Source organism: Silurus aristotelis (genome assembly GCF_946808225.1).
Source record: "Silurus aristotelis genome assembly, chromosome: 21".
In the NCBI taxonomy this organism is placed as follows: Eukaryota; Metazoa; Chordata; class Actinopteri; order Siluriformes; family Siluridae; genus Silurus; species Silurus aristotelis.
In genome coordinates this window covers 16,094,513-16,113,391 of record NC_139594.1, presented here as the reverse complement: position 1 = coordinate 16,113,391, position 18,879 = coordinate 16,094,513, and the positions used below count along the sequence as shown (strand labels likewise).

The following is an 18,879-nucleotide window of genomic DNA, read 5'->3' as shown; positions in this document are numbered from 1 at the left end:
TTCTAATTGTGTGCAGAAAAAGAAAAATGTCCTGCAAAGAGAGACAAAAGACTTGACATAAAATGTATTGCACTAATGCAGATCTCACTTCATACAGCTGGGATTTGACATCCAAGGTTTTTTTTTTTTTTTTTGGTTCTTGCCAGAAAACCTGCTTAGCATTTTCACTATTGTTATAAGAAATACAAATTAAATATATTTTAAATTGTAGCAATGAGGTCATTTTCCTTTATTGTAGCTTAGTCTTTAAAAGTCACCAATTTCAATATGACTTGAGGCAAAGTGGTGACGTATTTGATTTGTGTTAGTGAAAAACTCCAAAACAGTTGATTTGTGAGGTTTTATTGCATTAAATACAATTTAAATTGTACACCTCAACACTGCATTGATCAACACAACAGCCTCTTCAACATGCCAGAATGAAACAAAAAAAAGACAAAGTAGTAAAACAATCTTTCATTAGGGTCAGTTAACCAATAAAATGACAGTATCATGTCATGCGGAAGAAGAACTATTAGTATTCAAGGGACAAATCAGATAAAAGTAAATCATTTTTTATAAAATAAAACCAAATATTCAGAGCTGAATGTGATTTGCCGTGATGCAGCTCTCAGTCTCAGAGAGGGACAATATTTTTATTCAACTTCAACAAAAGCTGGTTTTCAAAGCGCATGGAATTCATCCAAGATCTTTTTGGACTGAAAATGAGGCTAAAAAGTCGCGCAGATGCGGGTTGAGGAGTGTTAATCTTCAACAGAGGTGCAAAATGTAATTGGTGACGCTCATTGTGTAATTTACATATTCAAATATTGAATCGTAAATTTTGAGTAGAGAGTAAAAGTTGCTTATATGTTTGATACTGAGTAAAAATACGAAGTTAAGTCAAGACTTAAGTACTGTAACTGGTCAGAAGTACATCAGAAGTGGATGACAAAAGTATTGGGACACCTGACTTTCCACACTGCATGTGGTTCTTTCCCAAACTGTTATCGCAAAGCTGAAGGCACACCAATTGTTTAGGACGTCTTTGGATGCAGTAGCATGACATTTTTCCTTCAGACCCAAACCTGTTCCAGCACGCCCCTGTTTACAAAGCAAACCCCATGTAGATCTTCTGTGCATGGGTTAAAGTGGTGAACTGCTATAGAGCACTGACCTTAACCCTATTGAACAACTTTGGGGTGAATTGGAGAACTGACTACATACCAGACCTCCACACCTCACCTACATCAGTATCTGACTATATTAACCTGAATGAGCACAAATCTTCACAAACACACTACAAAATCTAGAGGAACATCTTCCCAGAAGAGTGGCAGGATTATGAGTGGATTATAAAAGCAAATTGGGACTAAATGTGCGAATGCGATGCTTAAAAAACACGTCAAGGTGTCCACAAACTTTTGGCAATATAGTGTATTTTTGATGACTATGGGAACACTTCTTTATAAAAGACTCACTACGTAATTTTTAATAGAGCTTTTGAAGACTTCCTGCTGATTCATTTAAGATATTATTATTTAAAAAATTATTAATAGTACAATTTTCTGGTTTTCTGGTCGACTAACAGGAAACCCGTTCAAGCAACCAAGATCAGGTATGCAGTAGAGGGTAGATAGCGCTTTCCTTCAAGTGGGTTACTTTGCCTTGTGGCACAACATAAGTGTCGGTTTAAAATTACGCACTTCAACGGCTTGGGGTGTATCTGTGAAAGCGATTTGGATGGGATTTGGACGGTGATTTGGAGAGAAAAATGGGGGGATATTAGGAAAAAACGGGTGCCTGCATGTTAATCATTTCCAAAAGGATCCTCGCTGTCTATCAAAGCTTGTGTGTAAGTAGTAAACATCAAGAGCGATAAGTGAAAGGATCAGTATGTGCATTGTTTACTAGATTTTCTGAAGACTTCTAATGGTTTCTGGGTAGATGTTGTTGGTGTTTTAGGGGTTTGAAAGGAAATTAGTTTTTAATTAAAACTATATTTGTGAAAGAATCCTGGCAATGCTGGTTGAACTTGTGATCCAAAGTTTTAATGAAAACGTATGTAAATTCTGTAAGGTTCTTTTGGTAAGAAAAAAAACCCAAATTTTGGAACAACTTCTAGATACAATAAAAAAAACATTTGAGCAGCGGTTCTCTTTTGAAAAACTTGTGAACGCATTCGAACTTTGTTGTAACTGCGATCCCGAGTTGATTTTCGAAAGAAATATCTAATCAGCTGTTTGATTAGGTTGGCAATAAGCATCTGTCACACACCAATCACTCAAACATCAGTCCAATCACATGCTCCTTCGTTGACGTTGTTTTTGTTGCCAGATTGTTCATGATGGATAATCTTTCTATTTGACATCCAGCCACTTATTTATTTATAGGTTTATTATGAAAGAACTCATAGAAAGTAATAGAACCGTGGCCATTTATTTTTATAAAAAAAAACACATATGACCTCCACCTAAGTTTTCCCATTGCAGGGAAGAACCCTTGTAATTCAGTTCAATTCACTTAAAAAATAATTTTATTTTAACAATAGACATGGTCCAAGAGCAGCTTTAGAGATTCAAATAGATTACGAATATAACTTTTAAATTTAGAAACCAGATCAGTATGTATGAGGTGAAGGAAGACATGCATGTAGTTGGTTTGAAAGAGGCAGATGTAGAGGACAGAGTGGGATGGAGAACGATGATCCGCTGTGGCGACCCCTAATGGGAGCAGCCGGAAAAAGATAATTTGTGTATTCCTTATAAGTCGATCACTAATGAGTGAGCCAGTGGCGATTGTGGAAAGGAAAAACTCCCTGAGATTGTATCAGGAAGAAACTTTGAGAGAAACCAGACTCAAAAGGGAACCCGCCCTCATACGGGGGCACCGAATGTCCATTTAGTATAGTTTTATCATTGTTGAGGTTATCAACTAATTATATATACTATAACGACATGATAACGCTTTACAGTAAGATTTGATTGGTAACATTAACTGAGGTTAGTAAATGCTTTAGACGCATTGTATTTATTAATACATTTTAAAAATAAGTTACTTTTTATCTGGTAACTTTAGTGCACTGCAAACTAACATGAACGAGGTACAGCACGCAGACTAGCACGTCTGAAACAAAAGCACATGGCATCAGTGATTCGCCTCTAGAGGCCGCTCTCATGCAGCATAATGACAGCGAACTTTCTCAACTGCTAATGCCCAGGCGCAACCCGGAAAAACTATCAGTATAGATTTTTGCAGATCGTTCTATCAATCAACTGGCGGTGAATATAATTGGCAGAACCGATGTATATTAATACAGCAAGATCAATTGACAGTGGCTTGTGGGTTAATTTTTTTTATAAAAACAAAAAAAAAACAAAGAAAAGTGTGTTTTTACAGGTCTTACTATTGCCTGGCATCCAGATTTAGTATATTCCATAACCCCACCTCCTGGAATGGTTTCCTGGCGATGTCAATGCCTCCAGTGTAGCAGAAAGGATTTTTTTGTAGCAAGGTTACTTTTTATCTTTTCTACACTCCTATACGCCATCGTAGACTGACCTTATCAAGCATGATTGGTCTTTATTTACAGTGAAATTATTTTCAAAGCGAATATACCCAAGCTCACTGATAACTGATGGTATCTGAATAAAAAATAACCAGAGGCTCTTTTCGGTTGTTTTTATTTTTTTTCTTTATTTTTTTCATTGATACTGTAAAGTGAAAAGTTTAAGTGAATATGGTAATGATTTTCTATGACAAACTGTAAATCTTATAAATAGTCATGTTGCTAAACAAAGCACTTTAGAGCTATTCATAATGAACTATTTTCTGAATTGTCTATCATAGGATTCATGGGGTGTTACAGTACCTGAAGTATCATAGCTTTAAATTTTTATTTATTTTCTATTTATCAAATTTTTGGGCTCTTTTTTTTGCACTTGTGGGGGAAAAAAAAGCAGCTGCTTGGGTATGTGTGTGAAACTTTGAATAATGTACCAATCCCATTTCAAATTGACAATTACACTTCTCATTGCCTGCCAGTGCCTGCTGCATTTATCTCTGCCCTTGTTAAGTCTACTTTCCTTGCCTATTTTAATTTGGCAGTGCTGTCAACAGGTAAATTGGCTCTGCTGGCCTGTGACTGACTTCGGCGTCTAATTTAGCGTAGCGCATAATCGGCAACAATGCAACGTTCCGGAGTTAGGTGGAAAAAAATCCCTATCTGATTAAAAGTGATATCTCATAAAAAATGCTCAGGATTAGATGTTGGGCTCGTTTTCAGCAGGATTACTCCCCGGGAGTAAAGATTGATGCCGTTTCTTGGAATGCTCAGTGCTGCTTTTTTTATGGAAAGCTCAGCAGGTTGTCTTTGTTCTTCAAGGAACTGGAGAAAAGGGAGGGAAGTGAAGAGATGACGAGGGTCTAGCCATGAGTTGCTCTAAATTTTGTTTTCAAAGCAACGCTTTTATGGTGTGTTATAAGATCTTAGTGTTGGACGACTTGTTTTTAAATTTCACTTCCTGTTTTTTTTTTCTTCCCCCCTGCGACAGAGGGAGACATTTCAGATTAACCAGTGTCCTGCAGCAATGTTTTGATCTAATTAATGAAGCTCCAGACTTGCACTGTTGCATCCATGCTAATTAGGAATGCTGGGTTTCTGTCTCTAATCGCCCGTATTCATGAAAAAAAGAGAGGAAGTTGTACCTCTCTGTCTAATCTACCGTTTTTTTTTTTTGTATACATATTTTACATACAAATAAGTGGTAAATATAAGAATCAATACATTACATGCAATGGTGCTTCCCCCATGTGCAGTAACCCTATGCACTGCATATCCCAGTATATTTACCCCAGTGTGTATCTATCTAGATAGATATCTAGAGCGATAGATCCATACGTAGTAGGGATTCCTATCAGTGCATCGGCAAAAACGTTACCAAACGTGACCAATATTCGATATGTATATCAATTTCTCGTCGCTAAAACGTTTCCCGAGCACGTCCGTTCTCTCAGCACCGCTGCTGCTACGTGAATTTGACGTATCACAACACTACGGAGGCCGAGGCATGTCCTGAGACTCACATAGAATACAAATTAACCTGGCAGAGGTAGAGCTGCGTCTTCCTGGAGACACAACAGGAAAAGATGGTTTTATTTCATCCTTTTTTCTTTTTTTTTGTGCTACAAAGGACCATGTGTAAAAAGTCAATTAAGATATATAAAGAAGGCAATTAAGTAAATTGATGAATTGCTGTCTGTCTGAATCAGAGAAGTAAAAGTGAGCTGGAAGTACTATATTTTTTTAAGGTATTTAAAGAATCCACCGGCCATTTATAACGGTCGTATAAGTGGCCCTTCTGTGGGTTTATTTCTTTTAAGATTTTTATGCTGTGCGCCCTCATAAATGTATTCTTCTGAAACTCGTTTTGTGGAGACTCTCATGGTTCATCACTAAAGAAAGAAACAGTATAAATCCGTAAAAGTTTCGACACTGTGAAAGCTGATAATGAGTCATTGCAATAGTAGGTAACAGTTTAATTCACTCATGGGGGATTGGATCTTTTACCCTCAACACCTCAATCATAGCACTGACCTCACACCTGGCCTTTTCTCTCGGGAGTTTAGAATAATGAGTTTGATTTCATAAATAAAAGGAAAAAAAAATGGCCGTTTATTAGCTTTCAACAGATTTCAGCAGAAGCAGAATTAGCAGAAGTAGAAGAATAGAAGTCTCAAGTGAACGGTGCAACTTTAGTTGAACATTTTGTGTTGTAAATGTTTGGAGCTTAGAAGCTTGCAGAAATTGAACGTAATACAATTCACGCATATTCGTAAATAAACTTAAACGGATGTTACATATTTTAATATTTCATATTTCTGAAAATGTCAACATTACAAGTCTGTTTTTAGATCACCAAGAAATTATTAAAGTACTGTATATATACAAAATACAATAAAAAAAAATAAAGGAAAGCAGTTATGAGAAACTTTTTTATTATGTTAAGAAATATTTAACATCTGTAACAGGTCATTAATAATAACAGAATCAGAATAATTTATTGAATTATCACACAGGAACATTGTTGGTTTGCAGTAGCTCACAGGAAAATTCATGTAAACTAAAATTTATGTGATTGAATATACAATTCTTATTAAGTTGTATATTAAATGTAAATGCTGTACAATCAATGAATTTTCAATCTTACTGAAATAAACTGTACAAAATATGGAGCAGAAGTGAAACTGATATTGCACATGTAACAAATATTATCAATATTTTTATTATGGCACATAATTTCCCAAGATATTAAGAATAAATTTGTGCAATGAAAATCTGTAACTCTATATCGTCTGTTATTTATTAGAATGTTTCGAGACCAGTTTTTAACACACCAACAGATGGCAGCACAAGGCTGCACGCACAGCCACAGGGAGCACCGACCTTTATAAGTCGTTGTGCCATAAAAAACCTCGTCCTGTGTACATCGGGAGCTGTGCAACTATTTTGGAGATGAAAGTGTGCAAACTTAGATAAATAAAGTACTTTCTTGTCTGGAAACCTTTTGATACCACCTCATACATTATATAATACTATTATATTCTCTAAAAAATTATTATAACGTTATGCTTTGCATTTTTTATTACCTGGCGGAAAACCTGCTTTCCATAAGTTGAATACTTGCCCTTGGTGGTACTGCATTACATAAATTGTAATTTTATCACATCGCAGATCAAAAATGGATCTTTTTGCATACACTTGTGTTTTGAGCTTTTTGGGTACATATACACTAAATCGCAAACTTATTCGGACACCCATGCAAAACAGACACGATTGGTTTTATAGCTCATGCAAGAAACGGAAACTGGGAATATGTCAGCTGTCATCCTTTTTTTTTTTTTTTTTATGTGTTTATTTATTTATTTATTTTCAATGAAAAGCAATATTAGTCTCGTTATAGCCGAGTGAGAGCAGACAGACAGCTTTTTCTTTTTCTCATGCTCATTTAGATAGATCTTGATCTAGTTTCTATTAAAATCCTCCAGGAAGCTTGTGGATGAGCTCATGGCTGTTTTACTCATGACTGTTCTTACATTGTCGTCTCGGTGTGTGTGAACCCGAACCCAGTCTCCTCTTCGAGTCAGTGTATTTAAGGTGCCTCAGCAGTTACACTCGGGTGTGGTCCAAAACGACCAGTCTATGATGGAGATCGAGTTGGTTCTCTCTGTAATGCTTTCATTGCAGTGGGAAAGGTAATGAAGGGAATGCAGGAAGCAAAGACGTCATCTGATTTGTGGTGAGATTTATTTTTCCTTAAATGTGAGCTCTAAAGTGAGCCGAAAGACATATGAGATGGAGTCAAAAAGTTTTGAGACGAGCTCTGTTTACAAGAAACTATCGGAATTATTTACATTCACACAATATCACCTTTAAAATAGTCACCTTGCACAGTAATACAGTGCTCCCAGCCTTCCTGCCACTTCTGGGATGTTACCTAGAAGTCTTCTTTGACGAAGCGTTTCAGTCACCTTCCGTGATTCGATGAAAATTTTTGATGAAAACGGCAACCTTTGACCAGGATCTTCATCTTTGGGAAGAGGGTGAAGTCTGCAGGGGCCATATCTGGTGAGTAGGGTGGGTACGGAAGTGAGATCTTGTGGATTGTTCTCTGACGATCATCATGCACCAGTTGCCGTATTTTACATTTTTGGAGGGTCGAGCTCATCTAAAGTCTTCCTGATCTCTCATCGTCTTTCTGATGTTCTTCAAACGTATGCCATGTCTAACATCTCTGTGGCAGATTTGCCCAGTTTCACACATCGTCATGCTGGAAAAGGTTTGGGTCTCGTTGTTCAAGTGAAATATCTAGAACCCCAATTCAGGAAGCTGTGCAAAATGTACATAAAAACAATGATTTGATGGCTGCAATATGTCTCCAAAAAGTTGGGACAGTGCCATATTTACCACTGCATAGCATCACGTCTTCTGTCTGTATACATCTGGGAACTGAGAAGACCAGATGCTGAAGTTTTGGGAGAGGAATGTTGTTTCATATTAATGTGTCTGATACAGGATTCTAGCTGCTCAACAGTTCTGGGTGTTCTTTGTTGTGTTTTTTGTTTGTTTAAAAGGTTTAGACTGCATGCAGACCAGTTTAATACCCAGACTCTTCTACTATGAAGTGTAATAGATGCATTAGGCAGTTAGCATTGTCTTGCTCAAATATGCAATATGTATGTAAAAATGCATTTTCTGGATGGAAGCATTTGTTGCTCTAAAACCTGTAAATACCATTAAGCGTTGATGGAGACTTTCCACATGTGCAAACTGCCTATTTCACAGACACTAATGCACTTATATAATCTATTAATCTAATTAGTTGACAATGTTTCTCTAACTGTTTTTAATAATTTTTATTTTATCTTTAATAATGCTATTTTTTATTGCTGCCCGTCCCAATAATTATTTTGTTTTACTTTTTGCATCCAATAAAATTCAAAATGACCTTTTTTTGCACCTTAAAATGATATATATCCCCAGTCTAAACATTTGATACGTTTTCCATGTTCTATTGTGACCAAAACAATTATTTCTAAGATTTTGCAAGAGAATTGCAGGCCTTCAGAAGTTCTTAAATTCGCTGTTCTAGGTCTTAAATAATTTTAAACAGGTCCTAATTTTCCAGTGTCCATGCTCCCGCAGCACTTAAGATTGTTTTTGTTTGTTTCTTTGGTGTTGTAGTTTCTTCTTTCTACAGTCCAAATATAATTCGCTGTATTACGACTACAAATGAGACCAGCATGCAACAGCTAATCAGCTTTCTGTTATTGGAGTGAATCTCTCAGATTGTACCACAGACGTAAAACGGATTTTATTTTTACAGGCCAGTTGCAACATCGTATTTGTGTTGTGATGTAATATACGTCTTAAGTTTCACCGGTAATGGTTTAAAAAAAAGTCCTGCAGAAACCCTGTTTACAGAGATCTTTTAGGACCAGAAATAGAGGGGCTGAAGAGAATATATTGTTATACATCAGCAGCTGGAGTTACTCCCAGGAAACTACTTGAGAAGCACTTTTTGGGTGTGTCTATTTTTTTAATTATTAGAATTTTTTTTTTAAGAACTCCAATTGACCCCTTTTGCTTCTACAGCATTTTTGCAGTGAGCCAAGATTAGAAAGCGCCACTCTGTGTGTTTTTAAATCTATTTGATGTCACTCAGTTCTTATGCAAATAAATCACGTGCGTTTGTGCTTCACCGGTATGGTACGAGGTTTTTGAACACGAGCACGGTCAGCCTGCCTCTAAGATGTTTTTTTCATCTGAACAAACTGAAATGGGTTAGTTCATGCAGTTTGTTTTAAACACAGCAGTGTAATCCCTGGACCGTGCTGGAGGGGCGGTTGTTAATGTTCTACCAAATTTTGTTCTGTGTGTGGTTTGGACATGTACTCTACCTCTGTGAGTCACTGATGAAATTGCCTGTGAGTGATGGAGAGTTTATAAAACATGCGTGCCGTGTCCAAGAAATAAACGTCAGCAAGGGCTTGGAGCTCTGTCCACCGGGCGTCAGCACCGGAGCATCGTGGGAATTTGATGTTTTGATGTTCGAGCGTGCATACAGACCCGGCTTGTGTTTAATGCGGGACTGGGGACAAACTCGAGACACGGCATAACCAGAAAACAGTCCAATTTGTGGAAAAGGTTCAGAAATCTGGTCCCGGCTGCAAATACCGATTTTCCTCTAGTGTGCTTTTTTACTTTAGAGAAGCGCAGTCATTTCCCCCTGAATGCCATGGAAATGTCATGCAGCTCTTCTTTCAGGGATCATTTTTGCTTTTAGTTCTAAAAGAGAATTCTGATTTTTACTCTTTCTCTCTCTCTCTCTCTCTCTCTCTCTCTCTCTCTCTCTCTCTCTCTCTCACTCACTCACTCATCCTCTCAATCATTCAGTCACTCAATCATTCAGTCACTCACTCACTCACTCACTCACTCAATCATTAACTCGCTTACTCACTCACTTACTCAATCATTAACTCACTCACTCAATCATTCATTTACTTACTCACTCATTCATTCACTCACTTACTCACTCACTCATTCAAGCAATCATTCACTCACTCACTCATTTACACACTCATTCTCTCAATCATTATTAACTCACTCAATCATTAACCCCCTCACTCACTCACTCACTTACTCATTCTCTCAATCATTCAGTCACTTACTCACTCACTTACTCACCCAGTCAATCATTCACTCAATCATTCACTCACTCACTCAATCATTAACTCACTCACTCACTTACTCACCCAGTCAATCATTCACTCAATCATTCACTCACTCACTCACTCACTCACTTACTCGCCTGCTCACCAAGTCACTCATTCACTCTCACGCACTCACTCACTCACCCACTCACTCAATCATTCAGTCACTCACTCAATCACTCAGTCACTCACTCAATCATTTACTCACTCAATCATTCACTCACTTATCTACTCAATCATTCACTCACTTACTCACTTACTCATTCACTCACCCAATCATTCACATTTTACTCACACACTTCATCCTTTACTCAGTTATGCAATCACCTTATCCCTTACAAACTCACTCCTAATGTTTTTGATCATATTGTATATTATTGAATACTTTAGAAATGCATACACACTTTAGACATAATTGTAAAAACAGAATGTCTTTTAGTCCAATTGGAAAGAAAACTTTAATTTTCTCCCTGAATAATAAGGTAACTGCCACATTTTTCTTCACGTTGTTCTGTTATAATGTCCTGGCCTGCACTGGGACGTCTCGTATCGCTAGTCAGCAAGCACAAAGTGTCTACAAGACATTTACTTTTACTGCCACCATTACATGCTCTGTAATATAGTCATATAACTTTATTTCTTTTCTAAGGCACACTTTTCACATAGAAGGGGCCATTCTGGGGTACTTAAGGAATGAAAGGTTTTCAGAAGTGTGTTACACCAACCGTTCCCTTTCCTTTCTACTGGAGGCTACATAAAGCAGTTTATTTTATTGCTAAACAGCATAAGATCAGACTGCTGTAATAAAGCTTTACATCTCTGTGCAGTGGACATGAATATAGAGTGCTAACACAAAAATGTTTTGTCGCAGGAGCATGCCACATTTCCTGAAGCTGAGTGGCAGCTGTGATCCGGTGCTGGTCGAGTCACAGAATGGCGTTGTTGCGCTCTCGTGTTATTAGCAAATAGCCAGTGATTTTTTACTATTAGGGTTATTACAGACCTGCAGGAGAGTAACAGTGTACATTGCATGCTGTAGTGTGTGTGTGTGTGTGTGATGGTTTCTCATTTTTGAGAGGAACCCCGGCTAATGCAGTTTAATTCATTTCATTTTCTTTAATGTAAATAGTGAAAGTTTGATGTCTTTTAATTTAGTCTTCCTTCCGTACGTTTCTTACTCACTCACCACGTCACTCATTCACTCGGTGCCACTCATTCACCCACTTACTGTCACTCACTCAATCATCCGTTAACTCCCTCAGTCATTTACTTATTCACTCACTCATTCACCCATTCAGTCTCTCTCTCATTCTCACACACTCACTTACTTACTCACCCTCTCACTCACCCAGTCACCGTCACTTGCTCGCTCGCTCACTCACCCAGTCACTGTCACTCACTCATTTACTCACTCACCCAGTCACTGTTACTCACTCACTCACTCACTCACTCATTTACTCACTCACCCAGTCACTGTCACTCACTCACTCACCCAGTCACTGTTACTCACTTACTTATTCAACCACCCAGTCACTCTCACTCACTCACTCACTCACTCACTCACTCACTCACTCACTCACTCACTCACTCACTCACTCACTCACTCACTCACTCACTCATTTACTCACTCACTCACTCACTCACTCACTCACACACACACTCACTTACTCACTCACCCACTCATTCACTCACTCACCCAGTCACTGTCATTTACTTACTCACCCGGTGACTGTCACTCACTCACTCACTCACTCCCTTATTCAACCACCCAGTAACTGTCCCTTAATCACTCACTCACACTCACTCACACTTACTCACTCACTCACTTATTTATTCACTCACCCTGTCACTCACTCACTCACTCACTCACTCACTCATTTACTTACTCACTCACTCATTTAACCACCCAGTCACTGTCCCTCAATCACTTACTCACACTCACTCACACTCACTGTCACTCACTTACCCTGTCACTCAATCACTCACTTACTCACTCATTTACTTACTCACCCAGTCACTGTCACTCATTCACTCACTCACTTACTCACTCATTCAACCACCCAGTCACTGTCCCTCAATCACTCACTCACACTCACTCACACTCACTCACACTCACTCACTCACTCACTCACTCACTCACTCACTCACTCACTCACTCATTTACTCACTCACTCACCCAGTCACTGTAACTCAGTTACCCTGTCACTCACTCACTTACTCACTCACTCATTTATTTACTCACCCAGTCACTGTCACTCAATCACTCACTCATTAGCTTACTCACTCACTCACCCAGTCACTGTCACTCAATCACTCACTCATTAGCTTACTCACTCACTCACCCAGTCACTCACTCACTTACTCACTCACTCACTCATTTACTTACTCACCCGGTCACTTTCACTCACTTACTCGCTCACTCACTTACTCACTCACTCACTCATTTACTTACTCACTCACTCATTTAACCACCCAGTCACTGTCCCTCAATCACCCACTCACTCACACTCACTTACTCACTTACTCACCTACTCACTCACTCACTCACTCAGTCACTCACTTACCCTGTCACTCACTCACTCACTTACTCACTCATTTACTTACTCACCCAGTCACTGTCACTCATTCACTCATTCACTCACTCACTCACTCACTCACTCACTCACTCACTCACTCATTCAACCACCCAGTCACTGTCCCTCAATCACACACTCACTCACTCACTCACTCACTCACTCACTCACTCACTCACTCACTCACTCTCACCCAGTCACTGTAACTCAGTTACCCTGTCACTCACTCACTCATTTATTTACTTACCCAGTCACTGTCACTCAATCACTCACTCACTCGCTTACTCACTCACTCACCCAGTCACTCACTCACTTACTCACTCACTCACTCACTCATTTACTTACTCACCCGGTCACTGTCACTCACTTACTCATCCACTCACTCACTCACTCACTCACTCACTCACTCACTCATTTATTTACTTACCCAGTCACTGTCACTCAATCACTCACTCACTCGCTTACTCACTCACTCACTCATTTACTTACTCACCCGGTCACTGTCACTCACTTACTCATCCACTCACTCACTCACTCACTCACTCACTCACTCACTCACTCACTCACTCACTCGCTTGCTCACCCAGTCACCCACCCTCTCACTCACTCACCCTCTCACTCACTTACTCACTCACTCACTTACTCATTCAACCACCCATTCACTGTCCCTCAATCAATCACTCAGTCACTCACCCAGTCACTCACTCATTTACTCTCTCACCCAGTCACTGTCACTCACTCACTCATTTACTCACCCGGTCAATTTCACTCACTTACTCACTCGCTCGCTCGCTCACCCACCCACCCAGTCACTCACTCACCCTCTCTCATGCACCCTCTCACTTACTCACTCACCCTCTCTCTCACTCACTTACTCACCCAGTCACTTACTTACTCACCCATTCTCTCACTCACCCAGTCACTTACTCACTCACTCGCCCACTCACTCACTCACTCACTCACTCACCCTTTAATTATACTGTATATTATTAATGTCCTTTTTTGGGGTCTTGTTTTTACAGATGGTACCAGTGTTGAAGGCTCAGAGGAATCTACAGTGGGCCACAGCTATGTGAAGAAAAAGCTTGAACATGGCCTAAGCCGGATTTGGCAGGTCAGCACCACTCCCACGTTCCAGTTTCGCAAATCATTCTTGTTTTTCTTTGTCAGCACTCTTAATGCACCTACCTGTTTTCCTGCTTCCAGGACGTCCAGCTGAAAGTGAAAGCCTATTTACTGGGGACGGACATGTCCAACTTCAAGTACGACGACTTCATTGTGGTGCTGGACATTATTAGCAGGTAAGAAGAAGCCTCGTCCTCATTAGCGCTAATTAGTTTGGCACAAGGCCTTCTCGGCTGTCCGAGCCCAGTGTGTTTAACCTGCCGATGAGGGAGGGCATCAATGAAGCCGCTTGTTCCACAGTGAGAGAGGATTTCCAGACAGCTTCTTTACAAGACGTCTAATTAAAAGGCCGCTGAGTGAGTGGGGCCACAGCTCATGGGATAGCAGCAATAGCAACACGTAGGTCAGATGTGCTGTGAAAACAACCGTATGGGGTTAATAAGAACTCGGATCTCTAAAGAGTGCCAGCAACTATTATTGTTAATGTATGCAAGCTCTCTCTCTCTGTTTGTCTTTCTTTTTCATGGCCAAACACGATCCTATTTTTCTGCATTTCTTCTACACTTTGTGTCTCTAGGCTGATGCAGGTGGGGGAGGAGTTCTGTGGCAGCAAGTCTGAGGTTCTTCAGGAGTCCATTAAGAGACAGAGCGTGAACTACTTCAAAAACTATCACAGGTGAGCTGTCCATCCTGTGCTCTTCCCTGAATCTTTGCTCACTCGTGCTAAAGTAAACAATATGCAATATTTAGTTGCCTATCGCAATAGCCACATCGCGCTGGAGAAATCACCAAGCCGGTGCGTTCCTCTTTTCCTGCTACTCTTCAGCAGTGATTTAAGCAGCGTCTACTACTTTTTTCCCCTGAAGTCCTTTGTGTTTTGGGTCATCGTCTGTTCCACAGCATTTTTACGTTTTTATAAAATAGTATTCTGTTTCTGTAGACTCGTAAATGAATACTGTTGTTGTTTTTTTTTTAGCAACTCTGAATTTTAAACTAGCTGGTTTTCACGTGTGTTTAGTTTTCTTCAGACTACAACCTCGATTTCATTCTGCACGGAATCCAATTATTCCTTTCCTTAATATATATATATATATATACACAGTGAGGAAAATAAGTATTTGAACACGCTGCTATTTTGCAAGTTCTCCCACTTAGAAATCATGGAGGGGTCTGAAATTGTCATCGTAGGTGCATGTCCACTGTGAGAGACATAAACTAAAAAAAAAAATCCAGAAATCAAAATGTATGTTAGTTAGAAGAGGTACAGTTTCTCTGGTATTACCTTATTGGAAACATAACAAAAGTTATGTTTGGTGTCCTGATCATTTACATAATTTAAAACTCCATAATTACAACAATGTTTGGTTTCACTAATAATAAAAATAGATTTTCATAAAGCATCCATATTTGTCCATTCCCATGTTGATTAGAGTATTACAAATGTGATAAATATAAATTTAAGGTACAGAAAAATTGTGCGATTAAGTTGTGATTATGAGTCACACACACACAGTAATTCACAAAAGTGAGTACACCCCTCAAATTTTAGCAACCATTTTAGTACATCTTCTGGAACCAACCCCAGCCATTAGGGTTGCACAAGCCAGTGCACTCTCAGTGCCGGTCCCAAGTCCGGATAAATGGAGAGGGTTGCGTTAGGAAGGGCATCCAGTGTATAAACATGTGCCAAATCAAATATGCGGATGATCCGCTGTGGCGACCAATGGAAATTGGATATTAAAGTTAATAGACCCTCCTGATATATGATGTTATAGTATATATGATATAATATATTATACATACATTATAATACTATGCATTTATAATAGTTATATTTGGTATATATAGTTACAAATTGAAATTTGTATAAAATATTGCACTTTTTCTGAGTCTGAAAGAATATGGATTTTAATAGATTTTAATTCGATACTGTATAGACAAATATTTGCCCATATGCTTATGGGGTCATAACTGCAGAATTGTGAAACTGACCTCATGTTTCTCATCGTAAAACCATCGTTATCCCTGTGTGTGTGTGTGTGTGTGTGTGTGTGTGTGTGTGTGTGTGTGTGTTCTCGTCTCCTCTTCTCTAGTACGTTTGTCCCGGGGTGTATTGTGTTATTTTGAGTCTTATTTTACAATTGTAATGTCTTAATCTGACTGCTTGATGTGTTGCGAGCTCTAAGGTTCACATCTAACAAATGGTTACTCTGTGCTGTGCGTGTTTACTTTTACTCTGACCTTATTAACACAAAGACCGAGTGATTCTCAGTTATGCAAACATGAACACGGTCCCTGTAGTGCAGATCCCTTCACTTTTAGCGTACACACACACACACACACACACACACACACACACACACACACACACACACACACACACTCTGGTTATTAATTATTTTGTAACATTTTTCCCACATTCTTTTCACAACTTATCAGGGGCAGATTATTTAAGACTGATGTGTCAGGTTATTTTAATTCTAAAGAGTTTGGTAACAACATTGTCACCGTGTGTCAAGAAATATCTCTCTCTCTGATGTGTTTCTAGCCGGAGGTGTTTTTTTTTTTTAAATAGACCATTAGCTATAGTATTCCTCATTCCCCTGTTTGCTGCTATGTTCGTTTTTTACTTTTATGTCATATTTCCACCCCTGTTGCCTCATTGGTTCATTTTTATACGTCTTTTCATCGACAGGTGTCTCTACTTCCTTGTTTTGTGTAATGTGTGTATTGTCTTTTTTTCTGCAGTTTTGGTGCAAAGTTCAGTGTTTGCTCCTGATTCATATCAATCCTTTGTTTCATTTTTTTTTTTTCCTGTTCTTCCTAATTTGCCCTAGTTAGTCCCAGTTACCCTAGGTAGTTGCCTGACTTTTCCCTGTTTCCTGTTTAGACTTAGTCCTGCCGATTCAGACTTCTCTGCCTGTGCAGGTTTAATAAAATGCACCCATTGAACTGCACTTGCATCCACTAATGCTCAAATACAACATGACAGTGTGTCCTTTGGATAATGCGATTTGCATCTCAAAAAAACGCTACGATCATTAAATATACATATGAAGCAGCTGCCGATGCGATTCACTCCTATTCCGATGCAGTACGATCCGATTTCGATGCAATTCAACACGATACGATTCAATGCAATACGATGTAATGGTAAAAAAATATGATGCTCTGCAATTTACTATGGTACAAATAGTTCGCTTTTATTTCTTTGGTTCAGACAGACAACAAATCATCAATTTACTTAAGTGCCTTCTGACTTCTAACTCATTGCCCCTTTCACAATCAGGCCTTTGTATTGCAAAAAAACAAATATAAAAATAAAGATTAAATAAAAGATGTTCTTTTCCTGTTCTCTCTACAGGAAGACGCAGCTCTACCTCTGCAATGTTAATCTGTATTCTATGTGAGTCTCAGGACACGCCTCGGTCTCCGTAGCGTTGTTATGCGTCATATTCACGTAGCAGCAGCGGTGCTGAGAGAACGCGCTCGAGAAACGGTTTAGCGACGAGAAATCGAATTTAATCTGAAGTTATCTGATTTAACTTTTATGCAAATCCGTGAATCTTACCGTCACTAATAAACACAGTGGTTTTTTTTACTAGCGGCATGGGAGAGATTTATATCTTGATTATTATTCTGCAAATTCCTGGGTTGCTTTTAAAAAATGATTAACTGTCTGCTCGTCGGAGGCACCGCTAGATACACATTGCCATGTCATATGGCAGAAATGATGCGACTAGAGATTTTCATTAACTGGGAATCGACTGTAAAAACTGTGAATTTGAACATGTCCACACTGTAAAACCTTTCAGAGTTAGTTTATAGTAAAATACTGGCGATTTTGCTGTATTTTTACAGCACTTTTACCGTAATCAGCATTTACAATATAGTGCTGTTTTTCCCATTTACAGTATCCTACTGTAATATTTTGTTTTACAGAAAACTGTTGTTTACAGTAATATATTGTTTTTTTTTAACAGTGAAATAATGCAGTCGCAATGTAACTGCTTTATTTATTTAATTATTTGACATTATATTGTTAATAATCACACAATTCTGAATCGAAAAGAACAGTAAAAGAATTAGGAAATTGAAAACAACTTGCTTTGAGATTTAAACTTAAACTTAAGAAAAAAAAAAAGAGCAGAAAATTGGCTTTAATGAACATGCAAGCTGAAATTCCAGCTTTGATAGTTTTTATTTAAAAAACTATCCAAGTGCAATTAACGGTTAACAGTGCAGATAATACAAGTGAATTGAGAAGGAACTCATTCAACCCCTGTTGAACTGAAGGATGGACCATGTGACCAGTCACATATTACTGTTGTAGATCTCATGTTTAATGTAGTTGTTGCTTTACCCTTTTAACGTCTAGGCTAGAGGGCTGCTTTGGGATTGGTACCCCGCGGGTCCTGCGGGACGTAACGCAAAGCATGCGGTTTTAGCTCTGTGCTTTCTCCAATGAATTGGAGAAGTAAATTTAAACGGGTATTTACTGTACGTCACAAAAAAAGAAACTAGGCAAGTATGACATTTGTCTGTTATAATTCTGCAAGTTAATCGAGTACTCTAATCGTTAATCGAGTGACTGCAAATCTCCACTTATGAGTCTGCCTTTTCCCAACTGAAGATTATTAAGTCCAAACACTGTTTCACCATGACTTCATTATTTGGTCATTTGATAGTCTGCTTGAGGCTGGTTACCAGCAGCTACTGTCCGGACTCTACAACCCTGACTGACTCTATTCAGTGAAAGTCATCAGAGTACGCTTGATACTTTGGACACAGGTTTGACATGTTCACTGAGGGTGTACTCACTTTTGTTGCCAGTTATTGAGACAATAATGGCTGTATGCTAAGATATTTTTACATTTACATTTGCTGCATTTAGCATTCCAAAGCGACGTGCAAAAGTGCTTTGAGTCTC

The 18,879-nt window shown here is 38.8% G+C and overlaps 1 protein-coding gene across 5 annotated transcripts in view; it reads left to right on the top strand.

The window, feature by feature from the left end:
* The window catches only part of vps50 (VPS50 subunit of EARP/GARPII complex), a 207,510-nt gene that overhangs the window by 87,766 nt on the left and 100,865 nt on the right, over window positions 1-18,879 (top strand). For all 5 annotated transcript variants that reach the window (XM_083523569.1, XM_083523567.1, XM_083523570.1 and 2 more), the window contains exons 14-16: window positions 13,847-13,938; window positions 14,031-14,125; window positions 14,527-14,625. In XM_083523569.1, coding sequence (XP_083379695.1) covers window positions 13,847-13,938; window positions 14,031-14,125; window positions 14,527-14,625 — 286 coding nt within the window. The remainder of the gene's footprint in view (window positions 1-13,846; window positions 13,939-14,030; window positions 14,126-14,526; window positions 14,626-18,879) is intronic.